The sequence below is a fragment of the Canis lupus genome, chromosome 6 (assembly GCF_048164855.1).
Source record: "Canis lupus baileyi chromosome 6, mCanLup2.hap1, whole genome shotgun sequence".
Classification (NCBI taxonomy): Eukaryota; Metazoa; Chordata; class Mammalia; order Carnivora; family Canidae; genus Canis; species Canis lupus.
Genome location: NC_132843.1, coordinates 14,453,968 through 14,473,511, shown reverse-complemented (window position 1 = coordinate 14,473,511; position 19,544 = coordinate 14,453,968). Strand labels below are relative to the sequence as shown.

The 19,544-nt window shown below is 33.1% G+C and overlaps 1 protein-coding gene across 3 annotated transcripts in view; it reads left to right on the top strand.

The window, feature by feature from the left end:
* ROCK1 (Rho associated coiled-coil containing protein kinase 1) overlaps window positions 1–19,544 on the top strand; it is a 138,220-nt gene that overhangs the window by 58,723 nt on the left and 59,953 nt on the right. For all 3 annotated transcript variants that reach the window (XM_072828981.1, XM_072828982.1, XM_072828980.1), the window contains exons 5-10: window positions 548–723; window positions 1,554–1,638; window positions 2,886–3,030; window positions 3,352–3,490; window positions 5,486–5,577; window positions 15,226–15,385. In XM_072828981.1, the coding sequence (XP_072685082.1) occupies window positions 548–723; window positions 1,554–1,638; window positions 2,886–3,030; window positions 3,352–3,490; window positions 5,486–5,577; window positions 15,226–15,385 (797 nt within the window). The remainder of the gene's footprint in view (window positions 1–547; window positions 724–1,553; window positions 1,639–2,885; window positions 3,031–3,351; window positions 3,491–5,485; window positions 5,578–15,225; window positions 15,386–19,544) is intronic.

Genomic DNA, 19,544 nt, shown 5'->3' with positions numbered 1-19,544 from the left:
CACTACTACGTCCAGACTTTGACTTAGCAGCAGGTATAAAAGTCAAACAAGCTATAGTCCCTTACATTTTTCTGGAAGGGATTTTAGTGATCGGGATTTAGGGAGGTTAAATAAATTACCCAGTCCTGTGGCTATTGGACAGCTGAGCCTATAGTCCAGTTTTTCAGACTTCTTGAGAATTGTGGTATTGATAAAATTTAACAGTAGACCTCACAAAAGCACATTATATCAGAATCATGATATTTCTTTGCTTAGGAGATTTGTATATTCTTTATTGAAACTATTGTAATTTTAAAAAATTCTCACTGTAAAAATTGAATTAGTATAGCAACACATAGAGAAAAAAGTTCCATCTAACTCCTTGGAAATAACCATCGTTCCTTTGTGTATGCAAGGGCCTTTGTAGTATTTATGTTTGTGTGTTTTAAGAGTACTGTAATTACTGCAATTTCATTAATTTAATAAAATCTTATGTTAGTATTTTTGTCATTTTTTAAGTGAAGCAATGTTGCTTAATGTTAATGATTTCTTGTGTGTCTTTGTATAGCTTTTTTATGCATTCCAAGATGATCGTTATCTCTACATGGTGATGGAATACATGCCTGGTGGAGATCTTGTAAATTTAATGAGCAACTATGATGTGCCTGAAAAATGGGCACGATTCTATACTGCAGAAGTAGTACTTGCGTTGGATGCAATCCATTCCATGGGTTTCATTCATAGGTAAAGATAAAAATGTTTTAAATGTTTTCATTTATTGAAGGGGGAAGCTGAAAAGTACTTAAGCTTTATTTGATTGGTATCCTACTCAAAATCCACCTATTCTTCTTCATGTGACATAAGTGGTATTTTAGAATTTAGAACTTTGAAATTCATAGTTTTATTATTTCAATGTAATGTTGATATAAATGTATCCTTTAATGTCTCTTAATCCAATTACATAGCTTTTATTTGGTGTTCTGAAAAATAAAAATTGTAAGTTGGTTTTCTGAAGTATGTTCATTTTTTAATAAACTAATTTGCTTTTGATTAGTTTTTGTATGCAAAGTTTTTAATATACAGATCAGTTTGCTTTTAGTTAGTGAATAGATCATATTTATTTGTTAGAACAGTTTCATCTGTTTTGCCAATACCACTTGAATCCCATGCAGTTGCTGTGCTAAGTGCCTGGGATACAAAAATGAAAGTGATTTAGAACCCTGTTTTGGGGTTTTTTATGTACTTAAGTTGAAAAGTGTGTTTCAATTACTTTTTATGTCTGAGTATTACATTTTTTATAGTTATCCTCTCTTAAATGGTTTGCTTTCCCCCTTGGAAGAATTAAACTCTATTTAAAAGAAAAAGAGATATTAAATGTCTTTTTCTGAGACACTAATATATAAAGGAATTTCCCTGCTGAACTACAATTTACAGATATGGATAGAGCACATATGAATAAAAAATGGCTTTATCTACAGTGAGTGAGGATATAGGGCCTAAAATAACTGCCTCATAGAATTTTTATCAGTGTCTGACTGGTTTTAGAAACACTCTACTTTTTTCCCCCCCTCCAGAGATGTGAAGCCTGATAACATGCTGCTGGATAAATCTGGACATTTGAAGTTAGCAGATTTTGGTACTTGTATGAAGATGAATAAGGTTAAATAATTTTGTTAATTCAAGAAAGATGCTTTTTAGAAAATGCTGTAAGAATGTACTAATCATAACTGGACTTGTATAGAATTGATGTGATCTGTTATTTGTTGAAATAGATGCCATGGTTTCAATGTTTTATTAGTAACTTGTAAGTGATTTATGTTTTCCTCTCTACTTAAAGGTAGGTATTAATTTCCAGCTTTGTTAAATCCTTTATAACAACTCTGTAATATATAGTACTACTAGCGACTAGAAATGAAAGACTAGTGTTAAAATTAGACTTTCATAAAAATTAGATTTCAGAGATATGTGTATTTTTTAGTGTTTTACTTAGCCTTCTGTTAACATGTAAAAGATCTTACTGCTTATTTTGGGAGTTAATCTTAAAACATACCATCGGTCCTCATTATTTACAAAATAAATGTTATCTATGGCTGAAGTGGCAAGTATGCTACTTGCTTAAGTTGAAACAGTTTATATTCTTGGAAACTTACCACACAACAATAGCCAAAAAGTTGTATTTATTATTATTTTTTTGTATTTATTATTTTTAAAAGAAAATTATTGATTAGAAGAAAACACTACATGAGAACTTTTGTGTGAACATTTAATTATGATTCTGTTGTGTTAATACCAGCTTAAATAAGTAACAGCTATGCATAGTTTTTGCATTTAGTTTTGGGGATATTTTTGGAGTGAGTTAAAATGCATATTAAATATTCAGTGTGCTTAGTACCATTATACCCTTTTCCATTACACCTACTTCCCCATTTTATATTTATACAGTTAATTCTTGTTTAAGTTTCAAGCATGGTTAAATTGAATGGCTATTTTAGTAAAAATAAAAAGACAATAATTAAATCAGCATTTATATATTATTACCGAATGATTCATCCTATCAGTCCCTCAATCTGTTTGCATTGGCTTATATACTAGTTCTCTGCAATTATGATGTCATATTGGTACACCTGGATGACAGTGTGTCTTTCTAGTGAGTAATATTACAAAGTAAAAATCACTGATGCATCCATACACACAAGTACACACACATATTTCAAATATTCTGTGTATATAATGTATATATGTGATTAGACTGTATGTTCATTTTTGTCAAGTTTGCACAAGGTTTTGATATATTTTATAGTTCAAAGATTTAGAGTCCTACAAGTTTTATTAGGAAAGACCTTTTAAGTAATTCAGAATTTATATTTGTATCCTAATTCAAAAGTTGACCCGCTACTCTTTTTTAGGAAGGTATGGTACGATGTGATACAGCAGTTGGGACACCTGATTACATTTCCCCTGAAGTATTAAAATCTCAAGGTGGTGATGGCTATTATGGACGAGAATGTGACTGGTGGTCAGTTGGGGTATTTTTATATGAAATGCTTGTAGGTGAGTAAAGGGGAATTTTGTGTATCTCTAACACAGTTGTTCATCCCATTTGGCTTTTTCTAATAAAATATTTATTACAGTAAGCAATACTAGTTTTGTTTGTAGAAAGCAAACTGATCCAAACCTGCTTTGTGTGTTTTTAAAAGCTGTTTAGAAGCTTAAAGCAATTTTGTGATGTGTTATTTCTTTTTTATATATTAAGCATATGTCTTTAACGCATATATAGTAATCTTTACACATATAACATTGACTCTTTTCCTTTGAAACTGATTTTTTTTTAATGTACTTTATTTGCTTTTGTTTTCCCTATCAATTTTTCAGGTGATACACCTTTTTATGCAGATTCTCTGGTAGGAACTTACAGTAAGATTATGAACCATAAAAATTCACTTACTTTCCCTGATGATAATGATATATCAAAAGAAGCAAAAAATCTTATTTGTGCCTTCCTTACTGACAGGTAAATAATCTTAACATTGAACTTTAATTTATTCTAAGGAAATTCTCATTTTGCTGCTCAATATTTGAGGACTATATCTAAGCTCCTGTATTTGAACTTTCGGAATACAAGTACTGCCATTCCTCAAATCAGTAGTGATAGTGAAGTCTAATATTTTGTGATAATCTGGATGGCTTTCTGGATCTCAAATCACTTGCCTTACCTAAGAAAATGGGGTAATGGCTAGATCAGATGGTTTTTAAAAATTTCATTGTCAAATATTTAACTTGGTTAAAAATAAAAATTATATTTTCTTGAGTCTGAGGGTTTTTTTTTTTAAGATGTAGCATCTCTGAAAATTAGAGTGCATCTTACAGTCAATGGCATGTATTAATTTAATTGGAAGCATTTTTGTCCTAGTGATAGAAAAATGATGTATCTTCTAATCAGTGCAATTAAAGATAATTCAGTATTGTATAATTGAAATTTGCTAAGAGTAGAATTTAAATGTTCTTACCAAAAAGAAAGGTAAATAGGTGAGGTGATAGATGTGTTATGTTAATTAACTCAGTGGGAGAATCTTTTCACAGTGTGTACATATGTCAGAATATCACTTTATACACTTTGCATATCTTAAGATTTTATCCTCAATAGAACTGGAAAAAAGATTTAATTATATATGATTATATATTTGATGAAATTAAGTTACTAGTGCAATGCTATAAAGATATATGTATTTTCTACCTCCTCCTCTCTAGAGATGGTCATTGGTATGATGTCTTTCAGATTCAGTAAGCATTTTTATAAATGATACTCATGTATGTGTTTTAGAAACAAAAATAATATATGTACCCTTATGGTTTACTTCTTAAATTTAAATATGAACCAAATGACGTAAGATTAATATTTATGTTTGTATATTGTTAATTTAAATATTAGGCCTCGTACTTTTAGATCTGTTTCAATTTCAGATTCACTCAATTAATTTAAATTTAGTGCCCTTCATATGTCCTTTGGAGACTGAAATGTAGTCTTTGAAATTTTTACATTTCGATATATGTACTCTAAATATAAGTGCTATGCTGTGTGTTAGGTGCTAGGGATATAGAAATGAAAAAGATATACAGTCACTGTTCTCCACTACCTCATAGCTCTTTGACGGAAATAGACAAGTGAATGAGATGTTTACTGTACAGAGATAAGTACTCTGAGTTAAGTACTGTCTGCCAGAAGACCATAGAGAGGTTCCTTGATCCAGTCTGGGAAAGTCAATAAAAGCTTCTTCAGAAAGTGTCACATTTTATCAAAAGCAATTTCTCTTTTAACTCATGAAAAACTTTGGAATTCAGGATATTCTTTTATAACCACTCTAAGTTTATAAGCACTCTAGTAGAAAACAGAAGTTGCTAAGTTCCCCTTTCCAAATCCACTAAAAGCAGATTTTTAAACATTTATCTCCCTGCTCACCTAAGAGGCTAGGAATCCATAATTTGTTCCATTAAAACTCTCAGTTTTGTAGTAATGTCAAGAATTAGTTGTCATTGGTTTTTGATAGATCAGTAATATTTATAGTAGTGTATAAAATGGAAATTTTAAATTTAAGATGTCTTTCTGAGTTTTTATTAGCTGTTGGTGTGAAATAAAGTCATTGGTTGCAAAAAATGTGTAACTATCACAGTATTTAAGAGCTGTCAAGAAAATTCACTGTGTTTTATTCATTATGCTCATGAGGCAAAGTGAGTGATCTATCAGGATTTTTGTTGTCAATAGGAAAATCATGGAGTATATAACAAGTCTGTTTTTCACATATATATTTTTAAATTCTTCAGTATTCTGTCTTCAGCTTATTTTTTATTTAAGCTGAAAATTATAGTGACAACCAATATAATATCAAAGTGACATAGAACTATTTTTATTATTAGGCACTGATTTAGGATTATGCCCACAAATATATCTGGACAAATTATAATAATATCTTAAATGATTAATAACTTTTTTCTTTCCCTCTCTATTTAGAGAGGTGAGATTAGGGCGAAATGGTGTAGAAGAAATCAAACGACATCTCTTCTTCAAAAATGATCAGTGGGCTTGGGAGACACTCCGAGACAGTAAGTTCTTTTTCTTGCACATTACAGTAGATATTTGAAAGTAGTTGTGGTAAATATGGTTTGTTGAAACTGCCTTGCTACTATATGTGTATATTTGATGAAAATTAAAATATACAGAGGTGGTTATGGATATTATTCTACTCTAAAGAGAAAATATTTGATAATGTTGGGAAAATTGTACTGCTTTTTCTCTGATATCTTATTTGAGATACCAAGGTGAAATACAATATACATGAGAGAGAATTGGGCTCAGCAGTCATAATTTGATAGTTGATCTTTGTTGAATTGCCTTTTGTCTTAGATTTTAATATCATTATGAGGAAAGTCAATAAATAAAGGGTAATTAAAATATATGGTAATTAAAATATATTTCCTGTGAAAGACAAGTTATTATCTTGTTTATACTAAACTTAAAATATAAAATATAAGGTTCTATTATTGATAAATACCAGAATAATTTGTATGAAGATAAAGGAAATTACAGTATACTTGATTCCATCAGACTTGCAGCTTGCAATTCAGAAATGAAAATATGTAGTGTATAAGAAGTTATTTTCAGTCAATTTAGAACATTTCCCTATTTCAAAAAAAGTTAATAAGATGATTCATAGAAAACTTTGCTTAACATAGCTGAATCAAAATTATAATGGTACCAAATGTGCCCAACACCCTTGTGGATTTGGAAGCCAAGAATTCATCTTTCTCCTGTTGAAATCTTAGGAATTTTTTTCTGTTTTCACAGAAAGGATAATGTATACCAGTTCCTAACTTTCTGCTGTAGCAACAGTGGTAAACCTTAATAGTGGAAATGAACTCAGCTGTGTGGTTTTAGAAATCGTTATAAATTAAGTATGTAGTATTTGTTTTCTTTGTTTTTAATTTTTTTTTAGTATTTGATTTAAGGACTAAGTTGAGACTGTGGGAAAATTCAGGGGAAAAGAATCTTGTTAATTTTGAAGAAACAGATCATAGTTTTGCCAATATCAGGGAAGTATCCTAGTTATCAGATATTTTTAAAGGAACAGTTAAACTGCCTTCAGGTAGGCACATATACTGTATACAAGCTATACAATTGACTGAGAAGGGAAAAGGGGAAATAAATTCTTGGGGAAATTAAGAAATTATACAATCACAAAGAATGACATTGAGTGACCTGCTGTCTGGAAAAACTACAGGAGCAGTTTGACCTGGAGAGACTTTATTAAGTTATATACTGGAAAAAAGAGAACTTCCTCCTCCCTATAAATAAATGTGACATGATTGTTGTTTTCACACTCAATGAGAAACTTGCAAAGACAGAGATGAGTAGAGTGAGATGATGAATGGTTGCATTGAAAAACGGGGGTTTTTTTCAAGCTGTGCTCTTAGAAGTTGAAGAAAGCTAAAAACGTAAAAATATGATTATAAACTTTAGAAAATTTAAAAGATGACTGAAGAAAATGCAAAGTATCTTCTGTATTGGTTTAAATTCTTTCTTAAAGTGAAACAATGTATAAATAACTCTAAAGAATAACCATAGAGTAAATTGCTCTAAAAGTAGGGAGGACGCATTTCCTTTGGTGTATTGAAAACCTGATATCAATAAGTAGAGCAGGTAACCTGGTCAACAAATACTGAACACCTGCTTATATGCTGAGCACTGTTCTATTTCAGGCACTAGGAAAATATCAGTGATCAAACCAATGAAAGTTCTTTACCTGTGGAGCTTATAGTCCAGTGGAATTGGGGAGTCTAAATCAGTGGCATTTCATGATATTGTTATACCTCCTTAATATAACTTTATAGTAATTTTAAAACAGGTAAAGTGAATTACTTCATTGATTTAAATCAAACAGACTTTATATTTAGAGAATCTTTATAATTAGGTAATTTTATTAGTATTATTGATATTTCTGTATCTCTTAAAAATCTGTATTATCTATGACTTAGCTGTACTGTACTTAGATTTAACATAGTTATAAATATTTTGATATCTTTTCCTAATCCCAGTAGCTCTTATCTTGTGGTTATTGTTAAAAAAAGAAGGAAAGAAAAAATTGAAGTCTGTAGAACTTACTGTTTTCTTCTTCCCGTTCCCTCTTCCTACCCTTTCTTCACTTCCCACCCCTAAAATACCAAGAATACTTTTATTGTGAATTGACCTCTCTGACCTGCTAAGCTTTTAAAAATTAAGTAACAGTTACAATTCTTAATTTTTTTTAACTTCTCTAATTTTATTTGGCAGAATTGCTTACCTTTTCCAAATAACAATTCTTTTAGTAGCTTTACCACTTACATGTCTCTAAGTTACAATGGCAATTAATATTTACCATCTGTTCCTTGGTGGTGTGGGAGCAGGGTACAAAATAGCTTGATTTGTGGCAGAATTTCCATGCACTTCCTGATCTTATTCACTCTTAATTTAGAGACACAGAGAATTAAGATTGTAAAATTACTTTTTCCCTCATTTGAGATAGAATTGAAAGAAATGGCAGGAATGAGATTAAAGAAAGAAGACGGAAGAAATGAAAAGACCTAACTAACTTGCTACAGGTCACCCTACTTGCAGATGACAGTGTCAGGATTCAGATCTTCCTGACTCAGAAGCTTTAGATCTTCTGGAATACCATGTGCCATTTAAGTAAAACCAACCAATATTAATACAAAGTGGAAATGTAGGGAATCAACATTCTTTGCAGTTAAATTTTGGAGAAAATAAAATGGTAACTTTTATTACATATAACAAAAAAATTATTAACAATACTATGTTAAGTATAATAATGTAATTTGCAAAACACTGTGCCATTCATGATCTCATCTGAGATAAGATATTGTGATTACCTAATCCACTATAGCTGGTGGGAAAAGATACAAGATGATAATAGGAGTAACTGCCAGCTCATGTGATAAGTTTTCCATTCATTCAAAAACAAACAAAATTAATTGTAAGCACATATATGGTATTCCAGGTTCTTTGCATTAATTAAGTCTAGTATCCTCCCTTTTAGAGTTGTGCATTCTCATGGGAGAGATTATCAGTGTAGGCTTCATAGATAAAGAATTTGAGGTCTCACAAGTTTCAGGGACATAGAAGTTTAGACTTTCTCAGTATTGTGGTAGGTTCATGTTTTAAAAACATTAAGAAAAATTATCTTCTTTTGTGGCAAAGTATATATAACATAAAATTTACCATTTTAACCATTTTTAACTGTATAGCTCAGTGGCATTAAGCATCTTCACATTGTTGTGCAACCATCACTACCATCCATCTCCATCAACTGACTGAGCTACCCAGATGCCCCTGTACTTTTTTCTTTTATTATTATTATTTTTTTTTATATTTATTTATTTATGATAGTCACAGAGAGAGAGAGAAAGAGAGAGGCAGAGACACAGGCAGAGGGAGAAGCAGGCTCCATGCACCGGGAGCCCGACGTGCGATTCGATCCTGGGTCTCCAGGATCACGCCCTGGGCCAAAGGCAGGCACTAAACCGCTCTGCCACCCAGGGATCCCTCTTTTATTATTTTTATTTGTAAAAGGTCAGTAGTTATATCCTCACTTTCATTTCTGGTTTATTTGTATCTTCTCTTTTTTCCCCTTAGTCTAGTAAAAGATTTATCAATTTTGTTGATCTTTTTTTTTTTTTTAAAGATTTATTTATTTATTTATTCATGAGAGAGAGAGAGAGAGAGAGAGAGAGAGAGGCAGAGACACAAGAGGAGGGAGAAGCAGGCTCCATGCCGGGAGCCCGACGTGGGACTCGATCCCGGGACTCCAGGATCGCACCCTGGGCCAAAGGCAGGCGCTAAACCGCTGAGCCAGCCAGGGATCCCCAATTTTGTTGATCTTTTAAAAGAACTATTGGTTTTGTTAATTTCACTGTTACTTTTCAATTCTATATTTTGTTTATCTGCACTCTAATCTCTACTGTTTCTTTCCTTACTATAGCTCTAGGCTTAGTTTGCTCTTCTTTTTTTAGTTCCTTAGGGTGTCTGCTGGGTTATTGTTTTGAGATTTCTCTCTCTTTTTTTAGGCAGGCATTTTTTTACAACTAAAATTTTTCTGAGTATTACTTTTGCTGGTCCTGTAAGTTTTGGTTGTTGCTTTCATTTTTCTCAAAGTATTTTTCTCTGATCTCCCTTGTGATCTCTTCTTTGATTCATTGGTTTTTTTAAGAATATGTTGTTTTCACCTCTTTGACATTGGCTGTAGCAACTTTTTACTAGATACATCTCCAGAGGCAAGGGAAACAAAACCAAAAATGAACTATTGGGACTTCAAGATAAAACCTTCTGCACAGTGAATGATACAGTCAACAAAACTAAAAGGCAACCTTCAGAATGGGAGAAGATGTTTGCAAATGACATATCTGATAAAGTGTTAGTATCCAAAATCCATAAAGAACTTACCAAACTCAACACCCTAAAAATAAATAATCCGGTTAAGAAATGGACAGAAGACATGAATAGGCGTTTTTCCAAAGAAGACATCTGGATGGCTAACAAACACATGAAAAGATGCTCAATATCACTATCATCAGGGAAATACAAATCAAAACTATAATGAGACACCACCTGACACCTATCAGAATGGCTAAAATTAACAACACAGGAAACAGCAGATGTTGGCAAGGGTGTGGAAAAAGGGAAACCCTCTTACGTTGTTGGTGGGAATGCAAGCTGGTACAGCCACTCTGGAAAACAGTATGGAGTTTCCTCAAAAAGTTAAAAATAGAACTGTCCTATGATTCAGCAGTTGCTCTAGTAGGTATTTACCAAAGGATACAAAAATAGTGAATTGAAGGGATACATGCACCCTGATGTTGGTAGCAGCATTATCAACGCTAGCCAAATTATGGAAACTGCTGAAATGTCCATCAACTGGTGAATGGGATAAAGGAAGATGTGGTATATATATGCAGTGAAGTATTACTTAGCCATAACAAAGAATGAAATCTTGCCATTTGCAATGACATGGTTGGAGCTAAAGAGTATAATGCTAAGCTAAATAAGTCAGAGAAAGACAGATACTGTGTGATTTCACTCATGTGGAATTTAAGAAACAAAACAAATAGAAGAAAAAAGAGATAAACCAAGAAACAACTATGGAGAACAAATTGACAGTTGCTGGAGGGGAGGAGGGTGGGTAGGTCAGAAGTTAAATGGGTGATGGGCACTTACTGTGATGAGCATTGGGTGTTATGTGTAAGTGATGAATCATTAAATTCTCCTTCTGCAACTAATACTACATTATATGTTAAATAACAGCGTAAAACAGTAACATTTTAGAAATATATATATGTATGTTTATGCAGATTATTTTAACCTGAACAGTCTCTTAAATCATATTCCCATGTGTCCAGTGCCAAGGTTAACAAATAGAACCTTACACCTGAGGGATGCCTGGGTGGCTCAGTGTTTGAGAATCTGCCTTCAGCTCAGGTCGTGATCCCCGGGTCTTGGGATTGAGTCCCACATCGGGCTCCCTGAATGGAGCCCGCTTCTCCCTCTGCCTGTGTCTCTGTCTCTTTCTCTCTCATGAATAAACAAATAAAATGTTCTTTTTTAAGAACTTTAAAAAAATACTGGAATTTAAATAAAAATTTGAAACCAAAGACTATGTTATTTTCCAGGTATTTGTGAAACTTCCAATTTTCCTTCTATTGTTGAAATCTTGTTTCATTCCATCATGGCTGGAGAAGATATGTAGTTTGATTTCAGTATCTTTAAATTTATTAAGTTGTTTTATGGCCTAACATATAGTTTGTCCTGGAGAATGTCTCATGTACAATGTGTATTCTGCTGTTGGTGGTGGAGTGAGTTTTATATGTCTGTTATATCTAGTTGGTTTAGGATATTGTTCACATCCTGCATTTTCTTATTCCATCTTTTGTTTGAATGTTCTGTTCATTTATTGAAAATGGGTTATTGAAAACTCCAATAATTGTTTTAGAACTGTTTGTCCACTTATGTCATTTTTATTACGTATATATTGGGGCTGTGTTGTAAATGCATATATGTTTATAATTGTTTCAACTTGATGAGTTGACTCTTTTTATCAGTAGTATCACCCATATCTCTTGTATTGTGTTGTCTCTTTTAACCATTTTACTTTAAAAAAAAAAAAATTTTACTTAAAGTCCGTTTTGTCTGATATTAGTATAGATCCCAGCTCTTTTTTCCAAGGAATATCTTTCATTCTTTTAGCCTATTTGTCTGTAGATCTAAAGTGAATCTCTGTATACTCCATGTAATTAGTTTTATTAATCCATTCTTCCTGTTTTTACTTTTTTAATAAGTGACTTTAATTCATTTAAATTTAAAATGAACACTAAATATAAACACTTCTGCCATTGTTCTGTTTTCTATATGTTGTCTTTCTGTTCCACAATTCCTGCATTATTACCTTCTTTTGTGTTGAGTGGATTGTTTTATAGCATACTCTTTTGATTCCCTCTCCAGTTTCTTTCTATATATTATTTAGTCATTTTCTTACAGTGACTCTCCTGGGGAGTACATTTAACATCCTAAACTGATAACAATCTAGGTTGAATTAATACAATTTACTGTCAAAAGCATACAAAAACTGCTTCTATACTGATCCATTTTCTTCCTTTGTTATCATTACAGATTACATCCTTATATTTTCTGTGCTCATTAACAAATTATAATTTTATGCATATTTCTTTTAAGTCATATAGGGGAAAAAGTGGATTTATAAAACAAAAATACATAATGCTGGCTCATATATTTACGTGTGTAGTTACCTTTATTTCTTCACAAAGCTTTGAGTTAGTGTCTGGTGTTCTATCATTTCAACCTTAAAACTAACTGTTCTTATAGGACAGGTTTATTAGCAACAGTCTCTAGTCTTTCCTTTACCTGGGAATCTCTTAATTTGTCCTTCATTTTTGAAAAATAATTTTGCTAGATATAGAATTCTTGGTGAACCATTGTTTCAGCACTTTAAATATGTTGTTCCATTGCCTCTGGCCTTCAAAGTTTCTCCTTAGAAATGCACTTAAAGGGAGCCTGGGTTGCTCGTCAGTTAAGCATCTAACTTGATCTCAGTACAGGTCTTGATCTCAGGGTCATGAGTTCATGTCCTGTGTTGGACTCCACACTGGGTGTATATCCTACCTAAAAAAGAAAAAAAAGAAAGAAAGAAATGGATTCTTAATCTTATTGAGAATTCCTTGTATATGACAAGTCACTTTTCTATTGCTTTCAAGATTCTTTGTCTATGGGTGGGGGGGAGATTCTTTGTCTTTTCAAAAGTTCATTATAATGTGTCATAGTGTGGACCTGAATTTTTCTTACTTGGAGTTCATTGTGCTTCTTGGATGACTGAAGTCCACAGCAAGCAATACTAGTAAACCTGGGAAGGGGGAAATCTGATTTCCAGAATTACATTTCCAAAAAAATTACAAAGCATATAAAGAAACAGAAAAAGTATGGACTATTTACCGAAAACAAAGGAAATGTCAGAAAACACCACTGAGGGAATCCAGATATTAGATTTATTAAACAGACTTTAAATAAAGAGACATAAATGTGCTCAAAGAGCTAAAGGAAACTATGGACAAAGAACTAAAGGAAGCCAGAGTACATCTTAAAAAATACAATGTATCAATAAAGAGAACAATGAACAAAATAGAAATTCAGGCACTGAACAGTACAATAGCTGAAACTACAAATGTACTAGAAGGGTTCAATAGCAGATCTGAGCAGGCAGAGAAATGAGTGAACTTAAATAAGACCACCAGTATTATCAAGTGGAGGAAAAGAAAGAAAACAACATGAGAAAGTGAACTCTTGGGACATCATAAAGCATCCAACATACACATTATGAAAGTCCCAGGAAAGTAGAGTAAGAGGCAGAAAAAATATTTAAAGAAATAATAGCTCCAAACTAACCAATCTGATGAAACCTATGAATCTACACATCCATTTGTTTAGTGACTTTTTCAAATTATTTTTACAAAGTCTGTATTCCTTGTCATGTGTGATCACTGATGTCTGTTTTCCATTAATATGTCATTGGTCAGCCAGTGACAATTCCCAAAATGCCAAAATTTACTAGCTTCTTTTTTCGTTAAATATTCCCGTTTGGGATGCCTGGGTGGCTCAGTGGTTAAGCATATCTGCCCTTGGCTCAGGGCATGATCCTGGAGTACCAGGATTGAGTCCCACATTGAGCTCCCTACATGGAGCCTGCTTCTCCCTCTGCCTATGTCTCTGCCTCTCTCTTTCAGTGTCTCTCATGAATAAATAAATAAAATCTTCAAAAAATATATTCCCCTGCTTATTTTAAGGTTTTTCTTAGATCTCAGAGTTCTGAAAAGGTTATTTTTGATAGTTTTTGCCAGCATAATGGTTACTTCAGTGAAAGAGTGGCTTCTTAGAGCTGTCTGCCATTTTTTATGACATCAGCTGGATTCTTTTTTATGGAACATGATTCCTATATTACCAGTTACTTATGGAAAGGTAAATTTTTATAAATGGACTAGTCTGTATATCAGTTGTAATTCTGTAAAGCTATTTTTATCCTTATTTATTAGTTCTGATGTGATTATATGGTATCCTGTAAAACCTATATGTCTTACTGTAAATATAGAAGTATTACTTTTATAATTCTCCTAGGATTTCCCCTACTTGTATCTCAGAATTTAGACAGAGTTTGTATCATTTTAAAACTACTCTGAAATGGTGTGTAATCTATTTAAAAAAAAAACTAGATTAATCTTAAACAGCAAAAAATTCATCAGACTTGCTTTGCTTTCTTTTAAAATCGATCTTATAAGATAATTTTAAAGAATGGTTTTTTAGCCTGAACACTAAACCAGATAAATCTTTTTTGTGTGGCTTGTCCTGAACTTTCTTGGATGATTAGTTGTCTCCCTGGTCTTTACCCACTAGGTGCCACTAGCACACATCCCCCAGATATGACATCTGAAAATGTATTCAGTCATTGTCAGATGTCCCCCCAGGGGGCAAAATTGTTTTAAAATTGAGAAGCACTGTTTTAAAGTAAAATTTATGCCAAGATCACAATTGATTTATTTACTTCACAAGGAGAGACAAACCTCCCCCCTGCCACACCCACTCATTTTACAAATTAGGCAGTTAGTATTATTAGGAAGCTAAAACTGTCTAGTCAGGCAGTTCTCTTGGTCATTAAGAAAAGAAAATGATGGAAAATTTCAGTACCAAAATGTTGTTCTCTCCAGGGCTACAAAAAAGTAACCTTGATTTCTAGTTTGCTATATAGCAGATTAACAAACAAAATATTGTATTTGAAACCAGTCAACTTTGAATACAATTTAGTATGCTATGGTTTCTGAAAAGTCTTTTCTGTAGTCCTAACCGCTTGTGCATATTTTGACATATAACAAAACAAACCTTAATACTTTTAATATCCAAATTAAACTTGAAGTATAGGTGATAGAGGTGATTTTGAAGGTAATTGTTTCATAGAATTATAATTATCAATATCAGTTGAGTAATAATCCTGATAAAACCAACTAAAATAGGATTCAACTCATATGAAATTTGTGATTTGCAACTTACTTATATGTAAGAAATTTAGTCGTTGGTATGGAATCTTTGTTTCCCTTTATTTTCATATTAAATTTGAAGTGAACTATTAATTTTGTTTCCATTTTTAGCTGTAGCACCAGTTGTACCTGATTTAAGTAGTGACATTGATACAAGTAATTTTGATGACTTGGAAGAAGATAAAGGAGATGAAGAAACGTTTCCCATACCTAAAGCTTTTGTTGGCAATCAGTTACCCTTTGTAGGATTTACATATTATAGCAATCGTAGGTAAGTATGCTAAACATTGATTTTAGGGGTAGGTACTGATTTTGCTGAGGTCTGTTATTTTCTTAGGGATATCTCAAAATTACTTTAAGAACATTTAATGGTATATGAAGAGATTTTAATATGCCATTTTTCAGTGATGCATGATATTTGTAGTATTCCATATTTCATTTCTTTTAAACTCATCCATTATCAAGATACCGTGTTTCAGAAATTATTTGCTGAGTAATGAGTTATATATGTTCAGGTTACAGCAACTAATAAATTCTATTAATACTAATATCTTGGTTAAGCTCATTATCCAAAGAGTTCTGATTTTGTAATACTTTTTTTTTTTTTAAGATTATTTATTTAGGGCAGCCTGGATGGCTCAGTGGTTTACTGCCGCCTTCAACTCAGGGCATGATCCTGGAGACCCAGGATTGAGGCCCATGTCAGGCTCCCTGCATGGAGCCTGCCTCTCCCTCTGCCAGTGTCTCTGCCTCTCTCTCTCTCTCTCTCTCTCTCTCTCTCTTTGTCTCTCATGAATAAATAAATTTTTAAAAAAGATTATTTATTTATTTATTCATGATAAACAGAGAGAGAGAGACAGGCAGAGGGAGAAGCAGGCTCCATGCAGGGAGCCCAATGCGGGACTCGATCCTGGGACCCTAGGATCACTCCCCGGGCCGAAGGCAGGCACCAAACCATGAGCCACCCAGGGATCCCCTGTAATATGTTTTGGAACAACAAATAGTTTTCTAGCGTTATCATCATTATATTGATGTTACAAAGGCCTATAGTTTTTGGTAATGCAAAAATTGATTCCTCCCCAGAAAATCGCTAAATGAATTTACGTGTCTTACAGCATGTAAGACCTTGTGATCTTGGACAAATAACTTTGAACTTTTATGCCTCCATTTCCTCAACAATAGGGATGATGATGGTGATGATACTTGTCTCATAGGACTATTGTAAGGGTTAATTAAATCAAAACAGTAGAACACTGAACATTAATATTCAGTTAGTGTTAGCTGTTATTTGTATGAACTGATGTTAACTTTCGTCTTCAAATGGGCTTGAGATATAAACATTTAACATTTCAGTATGCTGAGCATTCATTCATTCATTCATTCATTCAACAAACATGTTTGCCAGACAGCCTGGGTGGCTCAGAGGTTTAGCACTGCAGACAATGGATCGAGTCCCATGTCAGGCTCCCTGCATGGAGCCTGCTTCTCCCTCTGCCTGTGTCTCTGCCTCTCTCTCTGTGTCTCTCATTAATAAATAAATAAAATCTTTAAAAAAATAAAAATCATGTTTGCCAACTTATTTTTTTGTCAGGTATATGCTAAGCACCAAGGTGTAGGGAGAAAGATGAATAAGATATGGTTAGTACCTTCTCTTAAGATGCTCATATCCTAGTGAGGGAATGGACATATTTTAAATTAAGCAAAAAGTGAACTTTTTTTTATAAGAGCCTATTCAGGTCAAGTTTAGAAAACAGGAATGCAATTTAATCCTGCCTTATGAAATCTCTCCAGTAATCCAGTTGTAAGTCAGTACTGGATACTTTTTGTTGCATCAAGTACTACAGATAGTACTTGACTTTTGATTCTTAGAAAAGTCTAGTATTTTAATCCTTCCCCTCCCCAACACCCATGAATATAATATTGTGGCTATTTTATATTGAAGTATATATATTTAGACAAGTTTCCTAGTGGTTTTTGCTTTAAAAAAAAAACTTCTTTCTTTCTTTCTTTTTTTTTCTTTTTTTCTATTATCAATTATTCTTTGGCTTGGTTTCTGAAACACTTGAAATGTTGATATAAACAACCTCCAGTGTTTTTGGATTTTCTGTTGTTCATAGAAGTTAATGACTTTATTTAGGTTTATCTATATAAAAGTAATCTTTAATTAAATAAACATTATATATACTATTTGTAGTACATTGTCATGTACTTGATTATGTTCTCTGGGTTTTCCTTGCATCCATATGATGCATATCCCAAATGAATTTCCAGGTTTCTCAAAAGTAAAAATTGTATTCTGTTCTTTTTTTAAAAAAAATCTTTTGGTAATTTTTTTTTGAAAGATTCTATTTATTCATGGGAGACACACACAGACACACAGAGGCAGGCAGAGACATAGGCAGAGGGAGGAGAAGCAGGCTCCACGCAGGTAGCCCAATGCAGGACTCAGTCCCGGGAGTCCAGGATCACACCCTGGGCCAAAGGCAGGCTCTAAACCACTGAGCCACCAAGGGATCCCTGTATTCTGTTCTAAAGTACCACCACCTTATTGAATAACATAGTGTTGTTTTATAATTGCTTATTACATGAATGGTTGAAGGTGTGGTTATCTTAAAGAATCAGCAAAATACTGGTTAGCCTTATGGTAATGTGTAAGTATAATTTTGAGTTACTGTCATGAAATAGAAAACTTCTGAAATTCTTACTCCTGAAATCCAAACATACTTTTAGAGATCTTTATTGCTGAAATATAGCTAAATGAAGAATGATTTATAATGGTTTAAAGGTTAAACCTTATTATTTTTATTTATTTGTAATAATCTAAAACCTCTCAAAAAGTTACCTAAATGACCAGATTCTATATGAAAGCGGCAATATAATATATACAGTAACTTTGAAAGAAAAAAGAAGATAAAAAGTGGAAGAATGAATGAATGTGTACAAGTGATGTCCTTATATTTTCAGTGCTGCATTCAAGAGAGTTATATTATTAACTTTGCAGAGGTCAAATATTAACCTCAGTTATATAGCATATTAAAATTTAGAAGAGGGGGGACACCTGGGTGGCTCAGCGGTTGAGCGCTTGCCTTCAGCTCAAGTTGTGATCAGGGGATCCGGGATCAAGTCCTGCATCAGGCTCCCTGTGAGGAACCTGCTTCTCCCTCTGCCTGTGTCTCTGCCTCTCTCTCAGTCTGTCTCTCTCATGAATAAATAAATAAATCTTTAAAAAAATAAAAATAAAATAAAATTTAGAAGAGGGACGCGTGGGTGGCTCAGCAGTTTGGTGCCTGCCTTTGGCCCAGGGCATGATTCTGGAATCCCAGGATCGAGTCCCGTCTCAGGTCCCCTGCATGGAGCCTGCTTCTCCCTCTTCCTATGTCTCTGCCTCTCTGTGTGTGTGTGTCTCTCATGAATAAATAAATAAAATCTTTAAAAATAAAATAAAATTTAGAGGAAATCTTGGAGACCAAATGGTCTGATTTCTTATCCAATTCAGATTCCACTGGTACTGCTATATGATTTTATTTACATTACATGATGTGGAATCTCACACTGAATTTCTGAGACACTCAGTAGTTAATGGATTGAAGTTGTACTAAATCTAGATTTTGTGATTTGTTACATGGGACCTTTTCTCTACAAACCTGTTATATAGTGCTTATTACTGTCTCCTGATTATTTGATTCTCTACTGAATCTGAATAGCTTTCCATGGAAAACAAAAATTAACATTTTCCTGTTTTTTTTTTTTTTTTAGAACACTGTTATATATTTTTAATGGCAATTAAAGGAGCTTGTCTTCTTTTAAAAAAACTATTAATGAATATGTAGTGCATTATCAGCTGCCTATAATAGCTATGAACTATATAGTAGCTATTTGACATCTTTTTGAAGATGTCCTCCTGATGAACCAAGGTGGTGACTATAGTGGTGGTGATGATAGAGGTATTAATGGTGGTAGTTGTAGCATGTTAGGGGAAGTAGCAAGATCAGTAGCAGAGGCTACTACCTCTACCTCTAGCTAGTACCCTTACCTTTATATAACATTTGAGAATTTGGAATTTTTTTTTCATATGATCTGTTTAGATGTGTTTGATAATCTCATAAGATGTCCATAAAAAGATTTCTGTAAGTCACTACTATCTTATATGTAATTCTGACTACTGAATTTAAAGAGCCCTGTAAGCCTTGGAATCTCAAAATATTAGCAGGACACCACCAGAACTTTAGGTTATATTAACCGAACTTAAGGCAAAAGCTCTTTTTTTTTGGTCCAGAAAGGCAGTATCAGTCTTGGCTAAAGAATAATTGGGGCAGAGAGAGAAGTTGTGCCCATGTCTTTAGAAGTTAACAAATCCTTATCCCCAATCCCTAATCCAAAAAGCTCCATAAACTAGGGCACCTGGATGGTTCAATTGGTTAAGTGTCCAA